Source organism: Protobothrops mucrosquamatus, unplaced genomic scaffold (genome assembly GCF_001527695.2).
Source record: "Protobothrops mucrosquamatus isolate PMUCROS unplaced genomic scaffold, P.Mucros_1.0 scaffold1526, whole genome shotgun sequence".
Taxonomy (NCBI): Eukaryota; Metazoa; Chordata; class Lepidosauria; order Squamata; family Viperidae; genus Protobothrops; species Protobothrops mucrosquamatus.
In genome coordinates, this window is record NW_015387698.1 from 178,670 (window position 1) to 204,387 (window position 25,718).

At 36.9% G+C, this 25,718-nt stretch overlaps 1 protein-coding gene across 1 annotated transcript in view; it reads right to left on the minus strand.

Annotated features, from left to right (window-relative positions):
• Nucleotides 1–23,883, minus strand: part of IPPK (inositol-pentakisphosphate 2-kinase) — a 36,691-nt gene extending 12,808 nt beyond the window's left edge. The window contains exons 1-8 of the mRNA XM_015822335.1: nt 23,747–23,883; nt 19,633–19,680; nt 12,196–12,291; nt 9,647–9,713; nt 4,596–4,708; nt 3,808–3,897; nt 3,378–3,436; nt 2,605–2,677 (exon numbers count right to left, since the gene is read on the minus strand). Coding sequence (XP_015677821.1) covers nt 2,605–2,677; nt 3,378–3,436; nt 3,808–3,897; nt 4,596–4,708; nt 9,647–9,713; nt 12,196–12,291; nt 19,633–19,680; nt 23,747–23,827 — 627 coding nt within the window. The 5' untranslated portion in view covers nt 23,828–23,883. The remainder of the gene's footprint in view (nt 1–2,604; nt 2,678–3,377; nt 3,437–3,807; nt 3,898–4,595; nt 4,709–9,646; nt 9,714–12,195; nt 12,292–19,632; nt 19,681–23,746) is intronic.
• Nucleotides 23,884–25,718: the final 1,835 nt, after the last annotated feature.

Genomic DNA, 25,718 nt, shown 5'->3' on the forward strand with positions numbered 1-25,718 from the left:
AGAGGGGGCTGATAGCACGGAGGCTTACTAGAGTAGAGTAAATGACTGGAAGTTATATAAATGGTGATACAAACAAGAAGATGAATTTGTATAGGAAAATGGATGGAGCAAACTGCAAGACATGTAAATGCTGGTGCAAAAGAAGCAGACTTGTAATGTTTAGTGAACATAAGAGCATCTACATGCCTCAAAATAGGGAAGTGAGAGTTGCATGTGTCAAAAGGAACTTTAAAACTAAGCTAAATATATTAGGCATGAAATTTTGTGTAGTAAAACAGTTAGAGATGAAGTCAATAATGAATTATGAATGTGTGTGAATTGAACGCAAAAGTGAGTAACCAGTATTAAAGAATTCTGAAGAGAGAATGAATGAGCCAATCTCAAATGGTATATTAATTTGTAAGCCACCCAGAGACATCTTGTAGGGGAGATGGGCACCTTAGAAATTTAATAAATAAAATAACATAAAATAAATATATGAAAGAAGTGAGGAAAATTTTTGAGAGGTGAGAAAAAGTGAAAAAAAAAATCCTGGTTGAATAAAGTTGATGAGATCCTCAAAGACAAATGAAAAAATTAAAGAACAAATGAGAAATTTAAAGAACAAAAACCAATATATGACAATATTTGCACATGGTAGAAATAAGAATGGATTCCAAGGATAAAAAGTAATGAACAGGTAAAATGTATGGTGCTGGTGTAAACTAGATTTAATTAGTCTTTCTCTCTTTTTCCTCTCTCCTGCCTTCGTTCACTTACTCCTTCTTGCTTTTCTCTTTACTTTGATAATTTGCTATCCTGAAACGGAATATTGTGAAAGCTATATACATATGTTATGACAATCTGAATTATAATTAGTGTGTGATAATGCATCTTGCAACTGGAAAGCTGAGAGTAAGTAATTCTTAGCTGGAAACTACTTCACCAAGCTTTTACTCAGTGATAAATAATAGATCCCTATGTAACTACTTGATCATCAAGACAAATTAAATGAAGCAGGAGAAATACATTATTTGGAAAATGAAAGCAGCAGGTAGAGAGGGTTTTAAGACTCCGCCCAATTCACTGCTTTCCTCATATTTCCCCCCCCCCCGCAATCACAGCAAAGAACAGCTTCTCTCTGTATATTTCTTGCTCCAATAGTAGGTATAAAAATTAAGATATAATTTACAAAAGAGAAAAAATATTTAATTAAGATTCATAGGCTGAAATCAACCAAAACTGGAATGAAAAAACCCTTCTGAATATGAATGTAGGTCAGCAAATGCTAGATATTGTTACATTGATTTCATCCTACTTATGGAGGAGGAGGAGGAAGAGGAGGAGGAGGAGGAGGAGGAGGAGAAGGAGGAGGAAATGGCACTTCCAGCCAGCAATAATTTAAGCTGAAATAGAGACTGATGTTCATCAGGCATTCATTCACTATTAGATATAAATAGGTGCCCTAGAGNTGCCCTAGAGTGTAGTGGTTAAGTGCAGGCAAACTCTGCCCACAGAGTTTGATCCTGATGAGGCTCAAAGTTGACCCAACTTCATCTTTCCAAGGTCATTAAAATGAAGACCAGGCTGTTGGGGGCAATATACAAATAATGCTGACATTGTAAACTATACAGAGTACTATAATGCACTAGGGGGGGTATATAAGTCTAAATGTTATTGCTATTGCTACTAGTATAGCTGGTTGATGAACAGCACAGAAGCTGGAGGACTGAAACTGATCTGGAAGACTGAAGGGAGGGGGAAAGGAGGATGAAGCAGGGCCTTCCAAACCTTGAAAAAATTTACAGGAGGGAACTACTCCATCAAAGAACTTTATAGACTCCAGTCTTCTACATCAGAAGATAATGGCAGCTAGGCTAGCATATTCAACCCTAACAGGTCACACAAATCGTAGTGGGGAGACAGGATAAACTGGGATGAAAAGAGAGGCTGGTTACACTAGTAATTAACCTCTGCCCTTGCATTTAAATGCTGGACTTCAAACACCTGAAGCTATGTTGCATATGTAACATAGTTTCTTATAGTTTCTTGTAGTCCTTCTTCATAAAAAAAAAAAAAAGAAGCCCAGTATCTCTAATCTTTGATGTCTGTGTCTTCTGTAGGATCACAGAAATGCTAACCTGATGTAATTGATCCCTACTCAACTTCAATCCAAGACTGTCACAAAGGGACATATAGACTTCCAAAAATGTATGCTTATTACAGCTTCTAACTAGTGTAGGCTTTCTCAAATGAGCTTAATAATTCTCAACCAGATTTATCATTTTTTATACTTTTGTCCAAATTTGCCAAATCACATTCATTCTTCCGCTTCTATAACATTTCTCTACTTTAAACTTCCAAATAATGTTCATTAAGCACATTTCTGAATTATTTTCAGAAAATAAAAAAGGGGAAAGGATTATTGGATTATTTCAAACAACATCAGTATAAGTAATTTGCCCAGTAAGCAAAGTGTTGATTGCTGTTTTAATTAAATCATGGAGATGGAAGCTTGGACCCTCAGAAGCTGCTTCCTAGTTAAGCACATTAGAACAAAAATAATAAAGTGAAATAGGCTGGATGAGGAATAAATGTTTCCTTGAAAAATTCAGAGCATCTTACCTTAAATATTTTTAAATTATTCTGTGCTTCATATAATAGATTTCTCAAGGCGAAGTGCATTCGCTGTTTATTTCTAAAATATATTTAAAAAATTGAATATTTAAAATGAAGTGTAACCAATCCACCACTAAAATAAACATTCTCTCTGATCTATCAGATCTACTTTCAAACACATCCGTATTTTATTTCTAACTCTACGATCTTATGACTGGAACTATTCCCCACTTTAATCCTAAAATAGTTCCACTTAGAAGTCATTTGTAAGACCCATATTTTTCACATTTTTCCTGAAAATTGTTCCAATTATTTTACCAATTAGCACATTATTAGCTTCTTTCCATAGCCTTATCCATGCAGCTCTATGTTGATTAACACAGGGGGCCCCAACTGCTTGGCCACCGGGCTGTGTGAAGGGATGGCCAGTGCATGTGCACACGCCACTGGTGCTAGCGTTGCCTCGCCACCCCGAGCGTCCCGCCAGCACTAGCATTGCCCCCCCGAGCATCCTGCCAGTGCTAGCGTCACCCCGCCCGAGTAGGGCAATACATAAAACCACGCCCCCCTCTGGCCCGCAGAAAAAAACGCTCTCCACAGAACCAGTCCCTGGTGCTCAAAAGGTTGGGGACCTCTGGATTAACAGACTGAAATGTTTCACATTAGGAGCAAAGTTCTTAAGATTTCATATAGCAGAATTGTTCAAAACAAGTACTAAGTATAACAGCAACAGCATAATAAAAGAAATATACATAAAAATATGAAATATACTTTCTTACCCTGAGAATAGATCTAGAGGACAATATTTACTTAGATGTTTCCACTTCCCTTTTGCTACCTGTTGACAAACAGAACATATGATTTCCCAACTATGCATTCATTTATTTCTCAAATTTCCAGCTAATTTAATTTCCGGAAGTGTTCAAGCTGGGAGTTCATCAACATCTCCAGACACTTCCCCTCCTGCCTTTTGTCTCCCTGTCCTCCCAGTTTAAGAAAGTTACAATCTCCAACATTCTCTTTCACGCTTTTCCCAACAAAAGCATTTCCCTCCACTTTCATGAAAGTGTGGATTAATGCAAATAAAAAGGCCTTCACAGCTGAAAAAGAAGTGTTTTGACTTTAAATAATCACATGTGCCATATTCAAATGGAGTATTAATTCCACTCTGCTATCAAAAGCTTACAATTCACTTAAGTTCTACATTACCTTTAGATGCTGGTGCATGCAGTAACGACAAACTTTATATTTTATCTCTTGTGAAACATGACTGGAAAAGGGGAGAAATCCACATTTTGGCTGCAAGAATAAATTCAGTTTAAAATTTAGAACATCTTCTCTTTGTATTTAAAAGTAATACAACCCACCCCCCCATGCCCTCCCAATAACTAATAAGGTCTTTAGGATCTTTCAATCTTTTGGTGAAGTCTTATGAAAAGCAGTACACAAACTTTCTAGCCCTAATACACACAAAGAACAGAAATATTTATTTTACTCTTGCTATAAAACATTTGATATATTCCCAGAAGTATTTGGCATAAATCTAAATGGTTCTAACATTTTTCAATTGTTCAAATTTCAAATTTTCAAATATTTAAATCTGCATAAGTGCCACTCAAAAAAGAAGAATAATTTCAATGTATTTGATGTCATTAAGGAGGAATGCTGGAACAAAATCATTCTAAGAACACAGTTTCATTCTACTTCCTTTGTGAGAAGTAGCCATCAGGATGGGTATACAAAATGACCTGTGTTATAGTTCTATTCTAAATAATTCTGCCTGATTAAAATGGGCTTCAAAACTTTTTATGATTTTAAATAAGTTGTAAAATACCATTTCATCCTTTATAGTTATTTCCTCTAACGGAAACCAAACAGTAAAATTATGTTTCGACATTGTTTAACATTTCATTCATTCAGCTAATAAAATTAAAGTGGTATAATTGCAACAATGTGAACACAAAGTATTGATTGTATCAAATTCCTGATGTACTCACCTTAATTTCTATACAAAATTTGGGGCGATGTTCAACAAAATGCATCCTGGTGAGATTAGGAAGGCACAAAGCATAACCACTAAGAGTATCCATGTCTTTATCACAGCGTGATTCTAAAGAAAAAGAGGTAACTGCTTACACCCATGTTTAATACTTCAACTTTATGAGCACTACAAATAAACACACAGCCATCAACTACTCCCTCATATAGTTAATGTGAATGGCTCTCAGGCCTGCCCTTCCATTTATAGTAACAAATTTCCTATCTTTAATACCATTTTCTATGATCAGTCAAATCCCTATAAGGAATCAGGCTCAAATTATGGATATACAGACATTATGATACTGTATGTTTATACCAAATAAAAGCATAATATATTAACTAAGAACGATTTTTAGAAAATACAGCAAATGTCATTCTTCTCTTGATAGTTCTAAAACAGCTACAAAACAATAAGCCATCGGCATTTCAATATTTTTTATTTGAGAAAAAAAACCTTATGTGCTTCAATACTGTCATTCCTGGGTTTCAATATGGGAAACCCACAATGAAATCCCTACAAATTATCAAATAAGCACAGACTCTGCTTTGAACTCTTTTTAAGGAAGGAAGGGTGGAATACAAACACAGAACATACTATTGTGCTCAACACACATAAACTTTCCATGTTACTCAATACAGGAGACCAATAACTTTGTTATTACTTTCCCAAAACTGCCAAAACAAATTTCAATCAAATGCATTTCTAAGTTAAATGCTATTTGGATTTTACCCAAAGCACGTTATTACATTTTAAAATGCATCTCTGAAATGTTTCCTAAAGTAATAGAAGAATGGATGTGAAGATGGCAAAATTTGCACAGATGATAGAATTGATTGGTTTGTTTGAGATAAATTTAAATACTTTTATAAAAGACTGTAACTCCTTTATGGACTTTTTGTTGCAAGTGGAAAAAAATGAGGGTAACGTTTGGATATGTAAATTAAAAAGGGATGAAAATGGGATACAAGGGATCATTGTAATGCAATCTTAGAAAGGAAGGAGGGATAGATAGTATGTTGCAATGAAGATTGGAAGTCACTTCTTTAATTATCTTTTGTTTTGTTTCTCCTTTCGTTATTTGTATTGCTTTTTACACTTTTTCTTTTATCTTTTTCAGTTTATTTTTTATTTATGTTTTTATATTTGTCTTTTTTTCATGTAAAAGTGTTCAATAAAAATTGTAAGTAGTCTTGGGAAAAAATGAAATATTTTCCAAAATAATAGGATATGGCTTAATTCAATTATACAAATGTTCCAGCATCTATGTAGCAATTATGCTGAAAAATTCTCTGAAGTAATTATTTGAAAAATACAAGATCTTAAAATTTACTTTGGATTTTGAACCATGATATGAAGCTCGGCTACATGGTAGACAGGTTAAGCCAGCGGTTCTCAACCTATGGGTTGGGACCCCATTTGGGGTCGATCAACCATTTCACGGGTCGCCAAGCAAGGCTGTCCGCCATTTTTTCCCCTTTTCCGGCGGGTGCCTTACCTCCCTTGAGCTGGGCCAGCTGGTGGTCGGCCTGCTCCGTCTCTGCCACTTGCCAGTTACGCCTCGGCCGGCGCAGGGGGCGGAACCACGCATACGCGGCGCTCCCGGGCAGGGAAAGTCCTCGACTTACGACCGGTTGGGTAGTCCTCGACTTACGACCGGTTTAGTCCTCGACTTACGACCGGTTTAGTCCTCGACTTACGACCGGTTGGGGGTCACGGCATTAAAAAGGTTGAGAACCACTGGGTTAAGCGTTAAGAAGGTTTGAATTATCAACCTGTTTCAAAAGTAAATAAGTATCTTCTAATCAATCTTGGATGATTTATAAAAATGTAAATGATTAATCAACTCAGCCCTGATTAAGTCTGGGAGGGAAGATTAGGATCTACATTTATAGGCAAACTGGAAAAAAAAATCAGAAATAAAGCAGTGGTTGGTCACTTCCATATTGATACCAAATAACCAATATGGACATGTTTATGTAGCAGAGCTGGGGTGAGAATGGGGCCGGCTGAAATGTTTTGCGGGAGCCCTGCCAATCCGGTAGGGAAATGAGGAGCTCTGGTAGCTGCTGTGGGTCTGGCGGCAGGGTGTGGCTCTGAGGAGGGAAGAAAAGAGAGGAGGAAGCCGACGGGGAGGGGGAGAGAAAGAGTCCTGAAGGTGGTGTTTGGCTGAACGTCAAGCAGAGCCAACTGAGCGAAGGGAGAGAGAAAGAGACCGGAAGGTGGCATTTGGCTGGACGTCGAGCAGAACCAGCTGAGGAAGAGAGAGAGAGAGAGTAGCTTATTGGAGCCTGCCATTCACAGCCAACTGAGCAAAGAGAGAGAGAGAGAGAGAGTAAGAAGGTGGGGTCTTTGTGTTTTTCTGCTTCGTTGCAGGCAAGCTGCACAAAGAGGGGAGATAGTGAACGAGAGTAGCTTGCTGAAGTTTTTATTGTTTTTTTCTTTGTTGTGGGCAGGCCAGATGAAGAGAGGGAGAGAGGGTAGGATGGGGAGTTTTATTTCTTCTCCCTTGTTGGAGCAAGCTGGGTGGAGGGAGAGCCAGGAAAGAGTTTGACTGGGTTGAGGGTATGTCTTAGTGGGAAGTAGAGGGGTTTTTATAGGATCAGCTGGAGGAGGCAAAAAGGGGATAAGGAAGGGAGCGGGGAGATTACATATAGTGAGGGCAGAGAGAGACGAGCAGAGTGGATAAAGGAAGGCCCCTGTGAGCTCCAGAGAGGGACTGATTATCATCGTCTTGGGCAAGTTGCTATCACCAGAGATTGACTACCATTGTCTTAGATAAGTTGCTGTCACCAGAGACTGACTACCAAATCGCTGTTACCAGAGACTGAATAACATTATCTTAGGAAAACTGCTGTCACCAGAGACTGACTATCATTGGCTTAGGCAAGTTGCTGTCACCAGAGGCTGACTACCATTGTCATAGACAAGTTACTATAACCAGAGACTGACTACCATTGTCTTACGCAAACTGCTGTTACCAGGGACTGACTACCATCATGGTACGCCAGCTACTGTTACCAGGAACTGACTACCATCACCCCCCTGTAAGCTCTTCTGCCTGAGATCAACTATCATCATTCCACGTGAGTTACCATCGAAAGAGATTGACCATCACCGCCCCATGTGCGTGGCTGCCAACTGTGACTGAGCATCACCGTGCTACATGCCCTATCAGGCAGAGGAGCCAACGTGAGAGACCCCTTGGGCCGGCAGCCAGCTGAAGAGGAAGTCAGGAGGGCCCGGACTTTAGCGGTCCCTTTGGGGGTGGTGCTACATTTATTTAATCACAAACAATCAAACTTAAGTCAGGAGAATCTTTATTTTGATTTATACTATGCTGGAGAAAGGTGTCTACTTAATGTAAAAACAAATAAAAACAAATAATCTATGCCATACATAATATCAAATATGCAATGTATTAGATGTTAGAGATGTTAATTATTCACCCAATAAATATAATAGGCACAAATAAATTATACTCCATTAACTAAATAAATTTTGACCCAACTTTGAGGAAAATATTTAAGAGATGTGCTTCCTATTGCAGCAAAGCCCATGTGGGTTTTTTATTATTATTTTGCAATCAAGTACAAGTTGAACCAGCTTTAGGATCAATAATATGCCATTATACCGCTACATTTTTCTCTTTTAAAAGGGCAAGTTATTCTGAAAAAGGAAATGTACTATTTGCCTATTCGCTGGCCTAACCTGCTTTTATTGTCCTGAATAACTCTCCAGATATACTACTGGAAAACTTTCAAAGAATAGAGGCTTTTATGTCTGAGGGATCGGTAAGTATTACAACCGTAATGAAGTATTTTTGTCCCAGTTAATTATGTGTTCAACACTTATTAACAACGGAAAATCCAATTCCAACATGAAATGAGGGACAGTAGGGGAAAACAGAAGCCAGTGTATTCAAGTATCTAGACAGGTATATATACTAATAGATCAAGCTACACAAACTTTTTCAGGAACATACTTGGCAGCAAAGAGGCATTATAGGGGCAAACTCCAAAAATTTAGCTTGAGAACAAAGGCTAAATTTGGCATAATTTAACTTGTGTTGAATTGAAATTACAGTAATGTAATTAACTTTATTGTTCCATACAGCACATTAGAAACTAAAATTTGTTAGCAATTTCTGGAAGGACTCAAGAATTGAGTTTCAGAAGGCAATATAAAATTCTGAAATCTCAGTTTGTTTAGCTCCACTGTACGAAAAGAGTACAGATAGTCCTCGACTTATGACCACAATTGAGACTACAATTTCCATTGCTAAGTTGTTAAGTGAGTCGTGTCCAATCTTATGACCTTTTTGCCATGATTATAAAGCTAATCACTGCAGTTGTTAAGTGAATCACATGGGTCATTGAGTGAATTTGGCTTCCCTCACTTACTTTGCTTGTTGGAAGCTGGCTGGGAAGGTTGCAAGTGACAATCACATGTAACCATTGTAAGTACTTGTCAGTTGTCAAACACCCAAATTTTGATCACCTGACCACAGGGAAGCTGCAATAGTCATTAACTGCAAAGACTGGTCGTAAGTCACTTTTTTCAGTGCCACTGTAATTTTGACCGGTTGCTAAAAGAATAGTTATAAATCGAGAACTACCTGTACTGAAGGCAACACCAATGTTTATTCTAATAACTGAACAATTAATTCTATAAGCAAGATCTGTTTGTCACATGAATGTAATTACACCATTAAAATTTTTTGGGCTAAACACAAGACAAGAACCATGTGGTTATAATCTACATAAAACTAATTTTCTTCTTCTCAGCGGTACTAATAATCCTTGTACGGAAGATTTCAAGGGAATAACAGGGCAGTAATCTAGATTGGGAAATTGGGGGAAAAACCTAGAAGACAAGGGCAAACCACATTTCTGTACTCTTTTCAAGAAAACTGAATCTACTTGCACATGAGTTGAGATTAGCCAAGTTTCAGAAAATACTGTTTCAACTTTATGTTCAAATAGCTGTGCCATTATTTTAACTTCTTACCTGGCCTCTCTGCCTGGATCTTTAAGCAAAGCTGTTTCACAAAGTCCAAAGACAGCTGGACAACTTCCTAAAAGATTTAAAAGATGTTTAAATATTTTTATTATACTGATGATAATTCCTATTGCTTTATGTAAACTGTGTAATACGGGTAATCCCCATTTAACAACCGACTTGGATAATGACTGTTTACAAATACGATGGTAATAACATGTAGTAAACAGTAATATAAAAATCACTTTCCAACCAATATGTGCACTTACACCCAAATTTTTGCACCTCACAGTAAAGCATGCCAGACAGAGTAACACTGGAATTGCTGCATGACAGAACTTTAAATATGACAACAGCAACCAGCAGTCTTATTTATTTATTTATTTATTATTTATTTATTATTTAGATTTATATCCCGCCCTTCTCCTCGTAGGACTCAGGGCGGCTGACAATCAATTAAAATACATAAATAACAATACAGGTTTAAAATTAATTAAAAGAAATATTAAAGATTGTCCAATTTAAAATATTGATTAAAACCCCTCTTCTCTTTCTCTCTCTCTCTCTCTCATGTGATTTGTTTAGTGACTGTGTCGCTAAGTAATCATTTTGCCAGAATCAACTGAAGTTCCCAAACAAGGACTACTTTTTTCTTTATATTCTTTATATCAGTCGATAATAATCAAAGCTGCCCTATAAAACAATTTAAAAAACTATATGTTTACAGAAGAAATTGATATATATATATATATATATATATGCATAGCAAGGAGACACCATTTTCAAATAAAAATGACTGCTGAGTAAACACGCCTTGAGGAACATTTGAGTGAAAAGGTGAGAAAGAAGGGGAGAATACTGCCTTAAAGTTCAGCGTTCAGTTCAATTTAGTTCAATAGTCATTATTTGAATAATAATGTTTGCCAGCCTCTCCCTAGAAAAGGAATACAAAAACTCCTTTGGTTATATAATATTTTTAGTAATAACCACTAACTTTGGGAATAATTCCTGATTCCAATGGTTCTTATACACTAAACATTATTGTATCTGTGTCTCCTATCCCTCATTACTAAATATTTATGTAATCACATTTTCAAAACCAATCAAAATTTACAAAATACTTAGCTCCTTAAGTTTATCAGTCAAGAGCAAGCAGCCACTAAATGCATGAATCATCCAAACTCAACTTTCCAACTGAAGGACAAGACTAGAGAAGGTGTCTCCCAATTCCACTCCCTTTCCTGGCAGTGGCACAGGAGGGTGCCTTTTTAAGCAAATGTGAACTTTAAATACACTTTCTGTCTTTCTTTCCTTTTTAATAATATTTAATAAACAGCCTTTTTGATGAAGGATTGAAATCAACTTTATAATACCTACCAGAATATTTTTTATATGTTGGATAGTGTTGATTTGTAATCTGATGTCAATAATAAATTAGAAAAATAAAATGAAGGTTAATCTGGTGAAAAGAAAAACATCCTCTAAGTCAAAGACAAATAAGGAAAAGTGGGAGAGTAACTAAGCGAAGTGTGTCACATAAAATGTGACATCATGTGACAGCAGCGATTAGTGATGGCAATCCAGAGCAGTCCCAGTTGCCTGGTAATCCCAAGATTAAACAAAGTGCCGGGAGTCCTGGGTAAGGAACATGGGGATACTGCAAGATGGTGAGAGAGGCCGAGGGAGGGGCTAAGAGGACTGGCACAGGTTGTGCTTAAATCATAGGAAGATGGTGCAGGCTATGTAATTGTGAGCCAGGCACATAAACATCCAGATCGCAATCACATCACCATGGGAGTGCTGCAATGGCCTTAACTTTGAGGACCAGTCATATGTCCATTTTTTTCAGCATCACTGTAATTTGAACAGTCACTGAATGAATGGACATAAGCCAAGGAAAACCTGTCCTACATTTTAACGTTTTAAAAGTATTTGCTTGAATTCTATAGATTTGTTTTTATTTTACTTCTATTGTGTTAGTAGCTTTGAATGCATGTCTTGGTAGAAAGTACAGTATAAAAGAATATTAAGATAATGAGGGAAATATATAAGGAAAACCTGAATTCTTGTCCTTTGAATTTTGTTCCTATCAATTACATGATTGAGGGTGTTTTTAAATTTATATTTCAATAATGCTCAATTTACATCTTACACCTTTTCATGTGGAAGTAGGGTACAGGTAATATTTTTATTCACAAAATGTTTTCATCCAATCATTTCATGACCCATGATATCAATATTTTTTTAAACTTTATCATGTACAATTTCTACCCCATTTCTTAAAAAGGGGGTAATTGTAAATGATCAATGGCAGAATCATGGACAGCCACATTCAAGTGCTTGCCCTCTTGTTGCTGCAGGAAACTTAAAGTTTAAGGCAACTATTCTGAATGTATACAAGAGGTTTTGTCCACTGCTTTATCTTCTATATATGTGATCTGAATATAAGTTAAAATACATACTTTTTCTTTGTGTCAAAATCAAGCTAACCACCTGAGGCTATAAAACATTGCAAGAAAAAAAACTTTATTTAAAAAAAATAAGAAAATAATAATTACCCCATGATGAACATATTTCTCCCCAAAAAAGTGCTTCATGATGTGTTTACCAAAATATACTATGTTCTGAAGATGATGAGAGATTTCTTCTGGTGTCTAAAAAAAACAAACATAAATAATTAGCGAAACAAAATACGCATTACTAACAGGTAGAAATTCTAACTACTCTGGATCAAATAATTGTCAATCTATGTACAAAAAGATTATTTCAAATATGCAGAGAACACAACTCCTTGTATTAAATGCCAAACCAAATACAAATTTACATAACTCTGTCTTTCCTCATCAATCATTCGCACCTTTAGCTAACATTGCTACCAAAACTAGTTTTCTCTCAAATTATATTTCTCTGTTACATATTTTAGACACACATAATCAACCTGCAGCAATTATTATTTGCCTATCAAATAATTCAGTGCAAGAGAGACCGTTTTCTGATAATCTGGGTGTACAATTTATAAATCCTAAAAAATGTACATGTGTAGCAATTTGGTAACAATAGCAATCAAAGGAAACAAAGGTATCACTGGTTCATAGAAGAAGAAATGAATAAGAAATGGCAAAAGCTAAGATGTAAAAATATTAGTTACGTTTCAGTGAAAACGCAAAATAAATCTGCAGCATCTCTGGTGTATTTTTAAAAAGCTAACAACATGTATTCTTAGATCAGCATTATGATTTAATAAGCACTTTTCAAATAAAATTAATTTCTGAAGTATTGTCTTTAACATCTCAGTAATATCAGCTCTAAGTTAGAAACATATTAAATGAACAATATGTTTTGGGACACTATGGCTAGATGGACCATTCTAAGTGAGGTCACTGTCCAGATGAAGGAGAACCTGGAACATTTGCACTTTGGGCCAAGGCAAATCCAGAAAACAGTTACCAGGTGAGAAGGAAAGACTACAGCATCTCACCTTTTTCTTATCACTTCCTCTGCAAGGTAGGCCTGTGCAACTGCCCCAGTCTCAATTTTCCTACTTCCTCCTTTCTCTTTGCTGTATGTCACTGTTGCCACTGATGTACTTGAAATCAAATGCATATCCATCTGGCTGCCCACTTCAAACCTGATATTTCCACACCTTTCTTTCTCTTGCTTCTCCTACCTTGCTGGCACACCCACTATTGCTGCATGTACCAATTCCACTCTCCCGTTCACCCTTTCCTTTATTTTCCCACACCTTTATTTTCTCCATCTAGTTAATACATAATGTATACAAACTCTAATATCTTTTTTTTTTCTTACTGTACTTGTTTCAGAATACCTGTTCTGTGACCATGTCTATATGAAACACAAGTTTCTCCCTGGACTTTGATTGCCCAGAACTGCTTGCTCTGTGTATGGTTCAGTCCTTGCATGGAACATTTTAAATAACTCCACTCCTAATATAACTATATTAAATGTCTATTTCTGCCTTAAAATTGAATTCAGCCCTTTGTCAAATATATTGATAGAAGAGTTAGAGACTAGCTTCCAGCTCCAGAAATCCTTTCCTATGTATAAAAGACTTCTATCTACTTTATTCTTTAGCAAAATAATAACTATTCATCTTATAAAGATAAACTCTTCGGTCTGGCCAACTATCCAGCCTTATTCCTGGAGAATTACGTAAATTCAGACATTCTGAAATAGATCAAGACATAAGAGTCAAAGGGAACAAAATCTGTTTCTGGTATAAGAGTAGCATGGTAGGTATAGCAAAAGGATAATACAATATAAGAAGAAACAATAATAAAACAGCTTCTCTGAAAGGGCAATCCTCACAGAGTGAAAATGCTATATTTACTTGACAGAGAACATGTTTAATTGGCTAATTAAGCAAGCAGTACATGAAATAATGCCTCAGAAGATGCAATACCTCAGTAGACTTGCCTGGGCTCAGAAACAAAAAGTGACTGGCCCTAATTAGTATTTCAAGGGAAGATCTCAGGGGAATACCAGGTTGAAGACATTGTGGAAAATTTGCACAAACGAAAGCAATGCCAACCACTTTCATATTGCTGCCAAAAAAGCAGCATGGATAAGTCCATGAAATCACAAGGAAGTCAACCCAAAAGAGATTTTACTTAAATAGAATAATACTTAACAGAATGTACCTCTAGGCAACTTTACTGAAAGCATTAATTAAACGAATGTAAAATGCATTACATAACTGATTCAAACATGATTTTATACAGGCTTTGAAAGGAAGCTTCATATTTTGTAAACCTTCAAAATATACATATATTTTTTTGGTTTTATGGATAGAAGGGAATGTCATACTAGCAGACTTTTGTGTGTTAGATTATATGCGGATAAGTAATATAGGTTCTGAAGCTCAATGAAAAAGATAATTGCTTCATTTTAGTTAAGAGGTTAGACTAAGGATTTAGCAAAAATTCAAAATCCTCTAAATCTCAATCAAAAGGATCATCATTATAAATAAACTGAGCAAAAAATAAAAATGCAGTCATTTTTAATACTCAATATTGTGAGTACTCCAAAAAGAATTATCTATTCTCCTCTTTTTAAATATGTTTCAACATCGTGAGCTTTATACCACTTCTATCAGCTTAAATCACATTTACAAATATCTTGGTTCCAAACTATATTCATAAAGTCTTGTACGATACCCTTTAACAAAACACTTGCAATTAGCACAGTAAGGGGAGCGGTAATTAACATTAGAAACAGAGAGGCTGTTCTTTTCCAAAACTATTGTAAGAGGAAAGTCAGCCTCGTATTTGTACCAATCCATGCCTACAGAGACAATAACATCCACCAAGACAAATAGTACATTCATCAGTACTCAGCATTTCACTGAAAACATTGTCAATCCACCTCTTCTGGAAAGTTACAGTTTGTTCAAGGCAACTATCTTTCCTATCAAGAAAATAACAAAATAAGCATGAGTTTGAAATATGGCCTTCCATATGGTGTTCAGAAATTAATATCAAAACTAAGTCCTTTACCTACAATGGTGCCAACTATTTTGAGTTTTTGAATTTACTAAAAATTTAAATTAGTATGAAGGAAACCAGAAAGACAATCAATATAGGAGCAAAATCTAATTACCTTGGTTTTTTAAGATGTCACTGCCAGGGATATTTGGATGGGAAAACTAAGAGCATTTCCCCACTTGCACTTAACCCAGTACTATACAGACATGGCCCAGCAACCTCTTTTTTTCTTTTTCTTTTTCTTTTTTTTCTTTTTTGCACTGTCTTCAACTTTATTTTATTTTAGAATCTTAACATAAAATGATGAAATTAAAGGTCCCCTTTGAACTTCATTATTGGTTTTATAAATGGAACACGCATGAAGAATCAAGTATATGAGAGTGAACTTTGAAACAGAGCAATTAAACAGAATTCTAAATTGGTAAACTCTAGCCATCTCATTTCTTCTTCACCTATGATACGTTTATAGAGGGCAAAATCCAACCTCAAGTGAGCACAATTCTCAATGGATTATTTTTTTTCCTTTCCTCTTCTTTCTGTAGTTTCTATTTGTTGCACTGTCCTTATGTTAAAATTTTAAGTATTTAGCAATCATCCTAAATTTTAGGATTGTTATGTGCTTACTTGCATATGTTAGTCATTTTTAAAAGGTTAGTGTTAATCCCAACTTGGATTAAACATATTGAAGAGTTACACCCTCACTTCATCATGCTTGCCATCTTTTAACCTTATTTTTATGTTTTATTGATTTGATTATAATTTTCTGATTATTATTAGCCTCCCAGAATAACTGAGAGTTGGGCAGCATAGTTTTATGAAACTATTACCTCATTTATTTGCAATATTATCATATGATAAGGCTGCAATGTAATTTAATTACTCACTGAATACATCTATGCTTTTTTATGACATTACTAACTACAATTGCATTACATTTAATATGTAGTTAAGAATTCAAAGGAAATTTTGGAGGGTTTTTATAACTGTTTAAGAAACAATTATTATTTACGTTGCTCTAGTAAGGTTTACAAATCTGGATATATTGGGCATGATCTATAAGAGAGAGAAACTAAATATCTTGAGTATACCATTATATGCAAAACCATAATGGAAATATAGCTGAACCTAAATATTTGAAATTTCAGTATTCAATATTTTTTAATTCAAGTCTGTTTGATTACATTTAATCAAGAGTATGACCTGATTCTTTGCCTAGGGCCTTGCTTAGTGTCATTGAAGCCCTCTTTTCTTCTTTTTCTTTTTTCCCATCTGAGTTTGTTGTTTCTGCCCTCTTTTTTGTTTTGTATTGCTTTCTTGTTTTAATGGGTTTTTAAACAATTGATAAACCACTCAGAATCTCTGGGAGTCAGGCACCATATAAAATTTATCATTGTGGTTGGTCAAAACCGGATATTTATAGTGGATTTGACATTTTTGTCTACCTATCAAGTCCTTTCCAAGGAATTGGGTTAGGCAGATGTTGTTGGTTAATAATATTACAAGAATTGTCATAAGATATAAGCTGTTCCAACTAAAGCTGCCTTTGCAATAGATTGATGGTGATTTTGTCAACCAGATCAGTCATTGCCCAGATCAACAAGGCCAGCAGTAAGTGATGGAGTTCCTGCACATCAGGTAATAAGTGGGTTACAGGACTCAAGACTGGTGACTGAATAATCAGGGCCAGCAGCTGCAGGACTATTGGACGAAAAGTTCCTTACCTGTCGCAAATATACAAAGACTAAAAACAAATAACTGCTTTGAAGGTTGTTACAAAGAACAGCTAGCCAAAGGTGTTTTTTTTTTCTTCCATTCAATCATGTCCGATTCTCAGAGACTACCTGGACAAATCCATGCAGTTTGCTTGGCAAGGTTTTTCCTCCTTCCTCCTCCTTCCTGAGAGAAAGTGACTGGCCCAAGATCATCCATTTGACTTTATGCCTAAGCTGAGACTAATCTTCTGGTTTCTATTCTGATCTCTTAACCACTATACCAAACTGACTGACCCTGCACAAGTATTAAATGATGCCAATATTGTAATATCAAAACTAAGCACCAACTCATTTCAAGAAACTAAACAACTGATACACAGCATAGTTGCAATTATAACTGAAGATCTTGGATGCAAAATCAATCAACAAGAAATAAACCAATCAGTGCATCAGCAAAATGGAAGGTTGGGTTAGAAAATAAGATCAAAATGTTAAGATCAAATGCAAGCAAGTTAAAACAGATAGAAGAAAAGAAGCTAAAGAAGCTAAAGAACAAGACCAATACCTAATCAAGAAATATGACCTAGAGCAGAGGTGGGCAATTAATTTCCCCAAGGAGCCACATGAGAAACTGGAACTGTTGTGAAGGAATGATGATGCCTTCTGCCCCCCCCCCCCACTGATGCTGCATCACCGCCCCCCTCCACTGATGCCATCCCACCCCCGATGCTGATACCCCAATGCTGATGCCAACACCGCAAGCCAGATGTGGCCCTGCGACTGTAAAATGCTCAGATCTGATCTAAAAACCAAGATCAAAAAAGCACTGGAAATAATAAAGTAGCAAATAATAGCCATAGCCAAGAAAATCAGCAGATACAAATCTTGAATTGCACATTACACACAGAATCTCCAATTTCAGTTGAATCAGAAACATTTCTACCAATCCATCAATAGAAAATGTCGTTGTTTGCAATCAGTCTATGTAATCTTCTTGCAGCACTTAACTAGGTGGTCCACTGCTTCTTCAGCTTCTTTACAGAGACAGCATTTGCTGTCTGTTGCTGTCTTTCCAATTCTGGCTTTACATGCATTTGTTTTTAATGTTTGGTCTTCTGCACTGAGAATTAGCCCCTCTGTCTCTTTCTTCAACTTTCCTGCTCTTAGGCATTGCCAGATCCTGTTATTATCTGACCCTATCCCGTCATTTCAACCCTGAGCTGCAACTATTCTTCTCTATTGTTATTATCTACTTCACCTACTAGTTTTTTAATGCACTGGCCATGTAATATTTTGCCTTGTCATAGTTCTTTTCTGTTCTTCAGTTGGTCTTTCTTATATATATAATTTAGTCTCTTGGATATTCAGTAAGCCTTCATGGTGTACTATGCTCAATGCATCTTCTTCATTGTCCTTTAGATGTTCTTCTAATGTCCTTTTTTCTTCTTTAACTGTCTGGTATACTTGCAATATTCCTCACCCATTTATGCTCCATGGTAAATAGAGTCTGTCAACACCTTTGCGTGGATGAAGGACATGATTCATTGTCATTATTTTTCTGGTCTTTAGAGCGTCTACTTCAGCTCAAGTCTAATCCACCATTCCAACTGGATATATAATGACTGGAATTGTCCAGGTGCTAATCACCTTGATGGTATTTCCACCAAAGAGTTTGAATTCTAAAATCATCTTCACTCTTCTGGTGTATTCACTACTAATTTTCTTGATTCCAGTGTGCTAGAGCCTGAAGGATGTCCCATCTATTACCACTGACTAGTGTCTTCCATTGTTCCACTGATCTTTGCACAAAGCTTCTGATGTTTCTACTGAGTCCTGTTATTTTGAAGCACTCGATTATCCAGTCATGTGGCAGGGAGTTGAATGCCTTCTTGTAATAATCCAAACTATAATCAAGTTGGTCTTCCTTCTCTTATAGTTTTCCAAAATCATATTATTATTATTATTATTATTATTATTATTATTATTATTATTATTATTATTATTATTATTATTATTATTATATACACAAAATGTTAAAGCACAGCTGCCAATTCTTTAGCTGTCATTGGCTGTCATATGCATCAAATTATTCCCAAGAACCTGGTATGTCATAATTTATTGGCACAGTATAGAGGCAGATCCAAGAAGCATGGCTTTTTGAAACTGATGGATGGAAATTTTGTCAATGCATAGGTTTACTTATATTATTGTTGTTGTTATTCAGAGACCAGGTACATTTATAAAGCAGAATTGGCCTCCTTATTATAAATGTTTGTTGGTTCACGAGAAGTAAAGATATATAACACTGCCAAAAGACAACGGCTTATTGTTTTTATAGATTATACAGATGGGATTTTCCTAATAATTTAAGCTATATATCAATGATTTAAAAATGGTTCTTTTGGTGAAACCATTTGAACCAATTACTGTAAAATAATATTTCTAGAAATATGGAAGCTATATTTCATGTAAGTTCATGTGCTTTTTGTTAAGGATTATCAAAAGATACCTTTAACAATATTTCATTCTGTATATAATTTACTAACTGAATATAATTTATTAATTGGTTAAAAAGATTAACCTAATATTGATAACCTTAGATTCCAGCTTACATTTTAATCAAATTGCAGATTGTATGATTTTTTTCCCTAGAAAGTCAGAAAGCAAATGATAAGTAATATATAGTGCAGTTGCACACAATTCTCCTACTTTGGTATGCAATGTGAAATAAATAGTATCTCTCTTTAGCAAAATAATAAAAAATAACATTAAACTAACTCACCTTATTTCGGTTTGGAGGAAACTTCAAGAAGCGTAGTACTATGCAATGCTAGAATGTAAAAAAAGTGCAAAATTAACATGATTTGGTAATTTGAACTACTGAATAGGCTGCTATCAGTTAAAATAAAAGTGAACAAAATAAATCCCTTTTCTTTAAGAATGAATATAGGCAAATAAATTTTATCTAGCATGCAGCTCTCGGATGATGAGGCAGAAACTCATCAGAACATGACTTGTTTCAGTCAGCAAGTGACTAAATCAGAGTTCAAAATAAGTAAGTCGTGTCTTAGGGACAATCCTTATCATTCTGGACTTCATGTGCATGGATGAAAAAATAACCCACATGAAGAACTGAAGGTAACAGCAAAGATGTTTGATACAACTTATATGCAGGTAAACTGTTTAACGATTTAGAGGAAGGCAGATAGTCCCTGCTTCTGACAACAAGTTTAATCTTTGGAATAGACCACCTAAAAAAAACCTGTTTTCAATCATGTTTGAAGTAACTTCTTAGTGAACTGCACAATATTAATAATATACTCTGGAAGAAATTGTTGATGTTTGTGATACATGAACAACACAGAGTCAGATCACCAATAATCTCTCTCCTCAGATTCTTTTCAACTAAAATAGTTATATCACCCATTACAAATTATTGTACTGTGAATTCAAGATAGGCTGGGATCTGGGCTGCAAAAATCCAGACAACTACTTCTAAATGGCAGCAAAGACTTTGAGGATTTTCTCTCTCTCGTTTGTATCATCCAGTCATCTGGATTTCTGCAGTCTGAGAAACTTCCCATAACTAAAGCATCAAGTAACTCAAACTGGTTTCAGTTTTGCCCCATTGAAACATGGTCCATCCATTAAATAAATCTTTTGGATGCAACATTTTTTCTCCAATAAAATACATCTCCCATTTCATGGCCCTACTGCTATATAGCAACTAAAACCACCATTGTTTAAAGAGGTATTTGTTAAAGATGAGTGGCAGTGTAAAGGTATATACTTCTAGCTAAAACTTTGGATAACTAAAAGTAAAAAAAATTGTACTTAGATATCAAAAGATAGTACTTGGCATTACAGACAATTATAAATCTCATATTCAACTTATCCCAATGTTTGGAATAGAAGAGAGTGCAATTTAATACTGAATATTTAGCATTGCTCCTAAACTATTTATCTACTATTAAAACTCTTCTGTTTGTCTGTTGGTCACCTTCAATTAAGCAAAATGGCACATCATAAGGCAATAATTTTTGAATCAAGGAACCTCAAATGGGCTAACTTAAAGAATGTATCCAAAACCCAAGACCCATTACTCTCTGGGATTGAAACTTGGCAAAATTGTGACCATTTCGGCAATGTTACAGTCAGCTACAGTCATGTGATTGCCATTTCCCAAACTCTCTGTCAGCTTCCCAGAAGGAAAGTCAATGGAGAAACCTACAGGAAGTTGGAAATCATTCCTTCTCCCATTGCTTTTTTGTCCGTCTGTGGTCATTCAGTTTCCCTGTTTGAGAAAGGGAATATCTCTGAAATGATGATCCAACAGGTCATTGGATGTCTAGTATAATTATACACTTGGAAGGCAATGGCATTTGTTAGCTTAAACTTAAAGAAAAAAAAGCAGCAGAACCTGCTTTGAACTCTTCAATATACGGTACATGTTCAACCTCTGTTGTGAAGAAAAGAACAGAATCAGCTTAAGGCAGTTAGAGCATAAAATGCAAACTCTATCAATCCTTGGGTTTTGTTTTTATTCTATTCATTTTCTATTGGAACCAACATTAATGAATATAAATTACTTTGTAAAATACTTCTCTAGGCATAAGTATTTTCCATTACTCCACAGAAGCCCATTAATGTATAAACAAAATTATTTTGTGACTAGAAAAGTAGCCAAAATTAAATGCTGGCTATTAGTTGATCATTAACGTTAATCTTAGTTATCGTGATGCATCTTCATGATGTATACAGTAGGTAAACTTCTGATTATATCATTTCCTTCCCAATCCATGTAAAGAATTTCAAGGAACTATTACAAATAGCCACTTCTGGGGATGCAGCATGACAAATCATGGGATGTTTTCAAATAAGAGCAAGTCAAATTGCTCAAACAATAATTTCACTAATAATGGCTTGCCACATGGTTCATGCAATAAAATAAACTATGGCTTTACAAATCACAATTGGATGCAATGTTGTGCTTTACCAAGTATGTTTTATCTTGCCCCTCCCAAAAACCTGGCAAAGAAATGAAAACATTGTAACGTGGTTTTTAGTACAAAAGAAGTTAATTATCATAAAATGGGATATTTTTATTCTTTATAACCCAAATGAATATTTGAAAGGAATGTTATACAAGGTAAACCTTCTATCAGTTCCCTCAGTACAACCTAAGGGTGAGGCCGTTGGGCAATGACTCCAAAACTTGGTGACACTGCTATTCTAAGCCCTTCCCTCCTTCTTCCCAGCCACATGAGCAGAGCATATGCAGCCTGCTCCATGTTTCCCAATGCATGCAATATATACATCCCAGACAGATACAACATGAGAGAAGCACAGCGAAACATTGTAACACAGAACAAACTACAGATGACTGCTGAATACAGGGCTGGAAAGAATTCCAAATGCCACATTGTACATGTTTGTCCCACATTTGTTTCAAGAAGGTCTTTGGAAAAATAAACAATTATAAGAATGCCAGGAATCCTTGAATGCGTATTATTTATTGGCTAACCCTTCATTTAAGAAATCGTTTACCTCTTAAGCTAAGAGGTAATCATGTGTCAAAGTCATGCAGCATTCTTTGTAGTTTGACAAAATGCAAAATGTCTGTTTAAGCCCAAGACATTAATCTCTACAGTACATTACTTCTTAAAAGAAAAAGGAGAAGGTGCTAAAGGATGAAATCATGACATGGTCTCAGAAGCTTCCAACAGGGGCTTTATTGACTTTTTAATAAAAAAGTATTTCTCTTAATATTTTTGGATAGAGGAACTTTGACTCAGATATAAGAGGTCATTTGAATACCGTAATGCCTCTTCTAGGACATCATAACAGCTTGCTTTCCTACATACTTAGCTTGTGATGTCAAATGCAATTGCTTTAAAAGTATGACTCAGGCACTTTGCATACGGCTTTAAAGGTCTTGCTTTCAGCCTATTTCTACACCGACTTCAGGAGTTTTTCCAAGAAGAATTCCGGTAAGAATTCGGGATTTACGATGGAGTACAACTTCACATTCAAGCTATTGGGCGGAGGTGAAATGTTTTAATCCCGATCGGCAGCATTGCGGCTCCTCTGTGTACCAAGGAGACGCAAGACATGCTTTCCCAAACTGATGACAGTTTGCTTCCTCTGACCCAGGGGTTCTCAACCTTGGCAACTTTAAGACTTGTGGACTTCAACTCCCAGAATTCCTCAGCCAGCTTTGCTGGCTGAGGAATTCTGGGAGTTGAAGTCCACAAGTCTTAAAGTTGCCAAGGTTGAGAACCCCTGCTCTGACCGTTTTCAATCTCGCTTCGATTCTGCATTCCAACACTAACTTTCGGGATCTACACTTACGGAAAGTAGAAACTGAATTATTATTTTTTTAAAAAAAATTAAAAACCACCCAAACTGCACTTTGCAAGAGCGCGGAAAGGGGCAGAACCCCAATTCGAAGGATGTGAGAACGGGGGCCCGGCAAGAGATCCACCGGCGACTTCCCACCAGCCAAGGGCGGGGAGGGGGGGGGCGGCGAGGAGCGGAAACGCGCTCGGCAAGTCTGAGGGATGCTTTCTCCGGCAGGGTGGGGGGNGGGGCGGCGAGGAGCGGAAACGCGCTCGGCAAGTCTGAGGGATGCTTTCTCCGGCGGGGTGGGGGGGTGGGGATGGCGGGAGATCCCGGGAAGGACCGGGACCGGCCGGGACTGACAGGACTTCCTCCTCCCGGCCCACTAGCGTAACGGTGGGACCGCCGGCCGGAGCAAAGACGGAGCCACGGGGAAGCAGGGGGGGGGGGCGGAGCGCTACCCGAGACCAAAGAGCCGTTGGCCGCCGCCGCCGCCTCGAGACAAGCGCGAGGCGAACGGCGGGCTGCGCGCGGGGGCCCCCCCTCAGCGCCGCTACCTGTCTGTGGGAGACGACGAGGCTCTTGTTGCCCTCCCCGTGATACCGCCATTCATTCTCATCCATCTTCTCCGCTTCCATACTCCGGCCAATGGCACCTTCCGTACGGTTTCCGGGCGGGCTCCTCCGGCTCGTTCTCTTTCTTCTTCTTCTTCTTCTTCTTCTTCCTCTTCACCTCGGCTTACAAGCGCGGCTTTTATCGCCTTCCTCTACGCCCGCCCACAAACCCAAATAGCAATGAGAGCACCTTTTCCGATACTCCGGTCGTCATTCACGAGTCAACCACTCCGTAGTTTTCGACACACACACACACTAAGCTGGCGCCCCGGTCAGAACAGGAAGTTCCACCTTCCGCCATCGGGCAAGTGGAAGTCACCAACCCATGATAATAATGCAAGGAATAAGGGGTGGGACTTCCTTACTTAGCCATCTTTAATGAGGGCAGAGGCTTCCGCTGCCGTGGTCGCAAGAATATGGCCTGTTAAAAACATGCGATTTATGCTCTTGGGAAAAAGGAGGCTTCGCCAGCTTTACTGAGTATGCGCATAAGAATATTGGGGCAATATAGCGAGGAGTTGGATTACTGTAAACGGTGGAATGATTTCGGACAGGGTTATGGTTTGTTTTTCTTCACTAACTGCCTATGTTCGTATTTTTATTCTTAAGTCACAGGATAATACAGTCAACCTAAATTAAACCAGCAGTGAAGATTGACACGGCACAGAATTTAACGCAGATAAAGCTCAGTGGAATGTAGATCTGAATAGGCGAGTATAAATTGCTACATAATGCTATCCGTGTTAAGTGTCCCTTACTAAAGGTTTGGAGAATGTAACAAATTTTAAAAAGCATCTAAGCTGCATCAATAACTCGAAGCCCTTAAGAACCCACTTTCAGTTGTGGCACTATGTGAAGGCATCTTATATGGAGTCTTGCATTTTGTCCATCAAGGCACGCATGATCTGTCTCCAAAGCAGTTCAGGAAAATTTTAGCAGAGTTGTTTCCCTGCTCCACTACTAGTAAATATGATGCATACACTAATATGAAGTCAAATTCTGAGACAGAAAAATGGACAGTATCCTTACTTCCTGCAAAATAAAGGAACAGCACTTTAGTATAAACCTTCGATGTGCTATTGGGTTTTTTTCCCAGAAAATCTTGCTCTTTCCATAGATGGATATTCAAATGTGAGATCACTTGCCTATAGTTTCCATCATTCAATCTAGGAAAAAACATGATGGCAACAATAGAACATTTGGTGTTCATGCCAGAAGCCTCAAGCTATAATTCCTTCTTAATCTAAATCCAGATAAGTGTTGGATAAAATGTTTATCCTGAACCTTTTTCCGTTGATGTAAATTAAGATGCGTAGTGTGGACTACCAACTTGGCGGGCCTCAAAAAGGGTTGAGCAAATTCAGGAAATTATGGGGATCAATGTCTATTAGCTTTGATGGCAGTGTTACTGCCTCTGAAGGCCATCTGCTGGAAGACTAATGGGCATCCTTGTGCAATTGGTTGGTTGCTGTGAAAACAGATTGTTAGACAGGATGGTCCAGGGGTTGCAATCCGTCAAAGTGATTTATATAGCTACTCATCTCATAATTGCAGTTCTGGGCAATGAACACAAGATCAAAAACCAACAGAACTAGGATAAATAATAACAAAATAATAATAATATTAGAATGGCACCCAAGGGCAATCAAATTGAAACCTCATAGCTTCAGTCATGTAAAAAAAAAACCCACAATGATGGACTTGCCCAGGCTATTGTTGTTATTATTATTAAAAATTGTATTAACTTCTCAACTAAAAAGTCTCCCAGTGCAACTTACTGAACGGTAAAATAGTAAACCTTGTTTGTCCTGAGGTTAAACTCTGCATTAAAATAACTCTGCAACTTAAAAGAAAATGGATTTCAGAGCAATAATGGAGCAAGTTATGTATATATAAAGTATAAGAAGCAAAATCT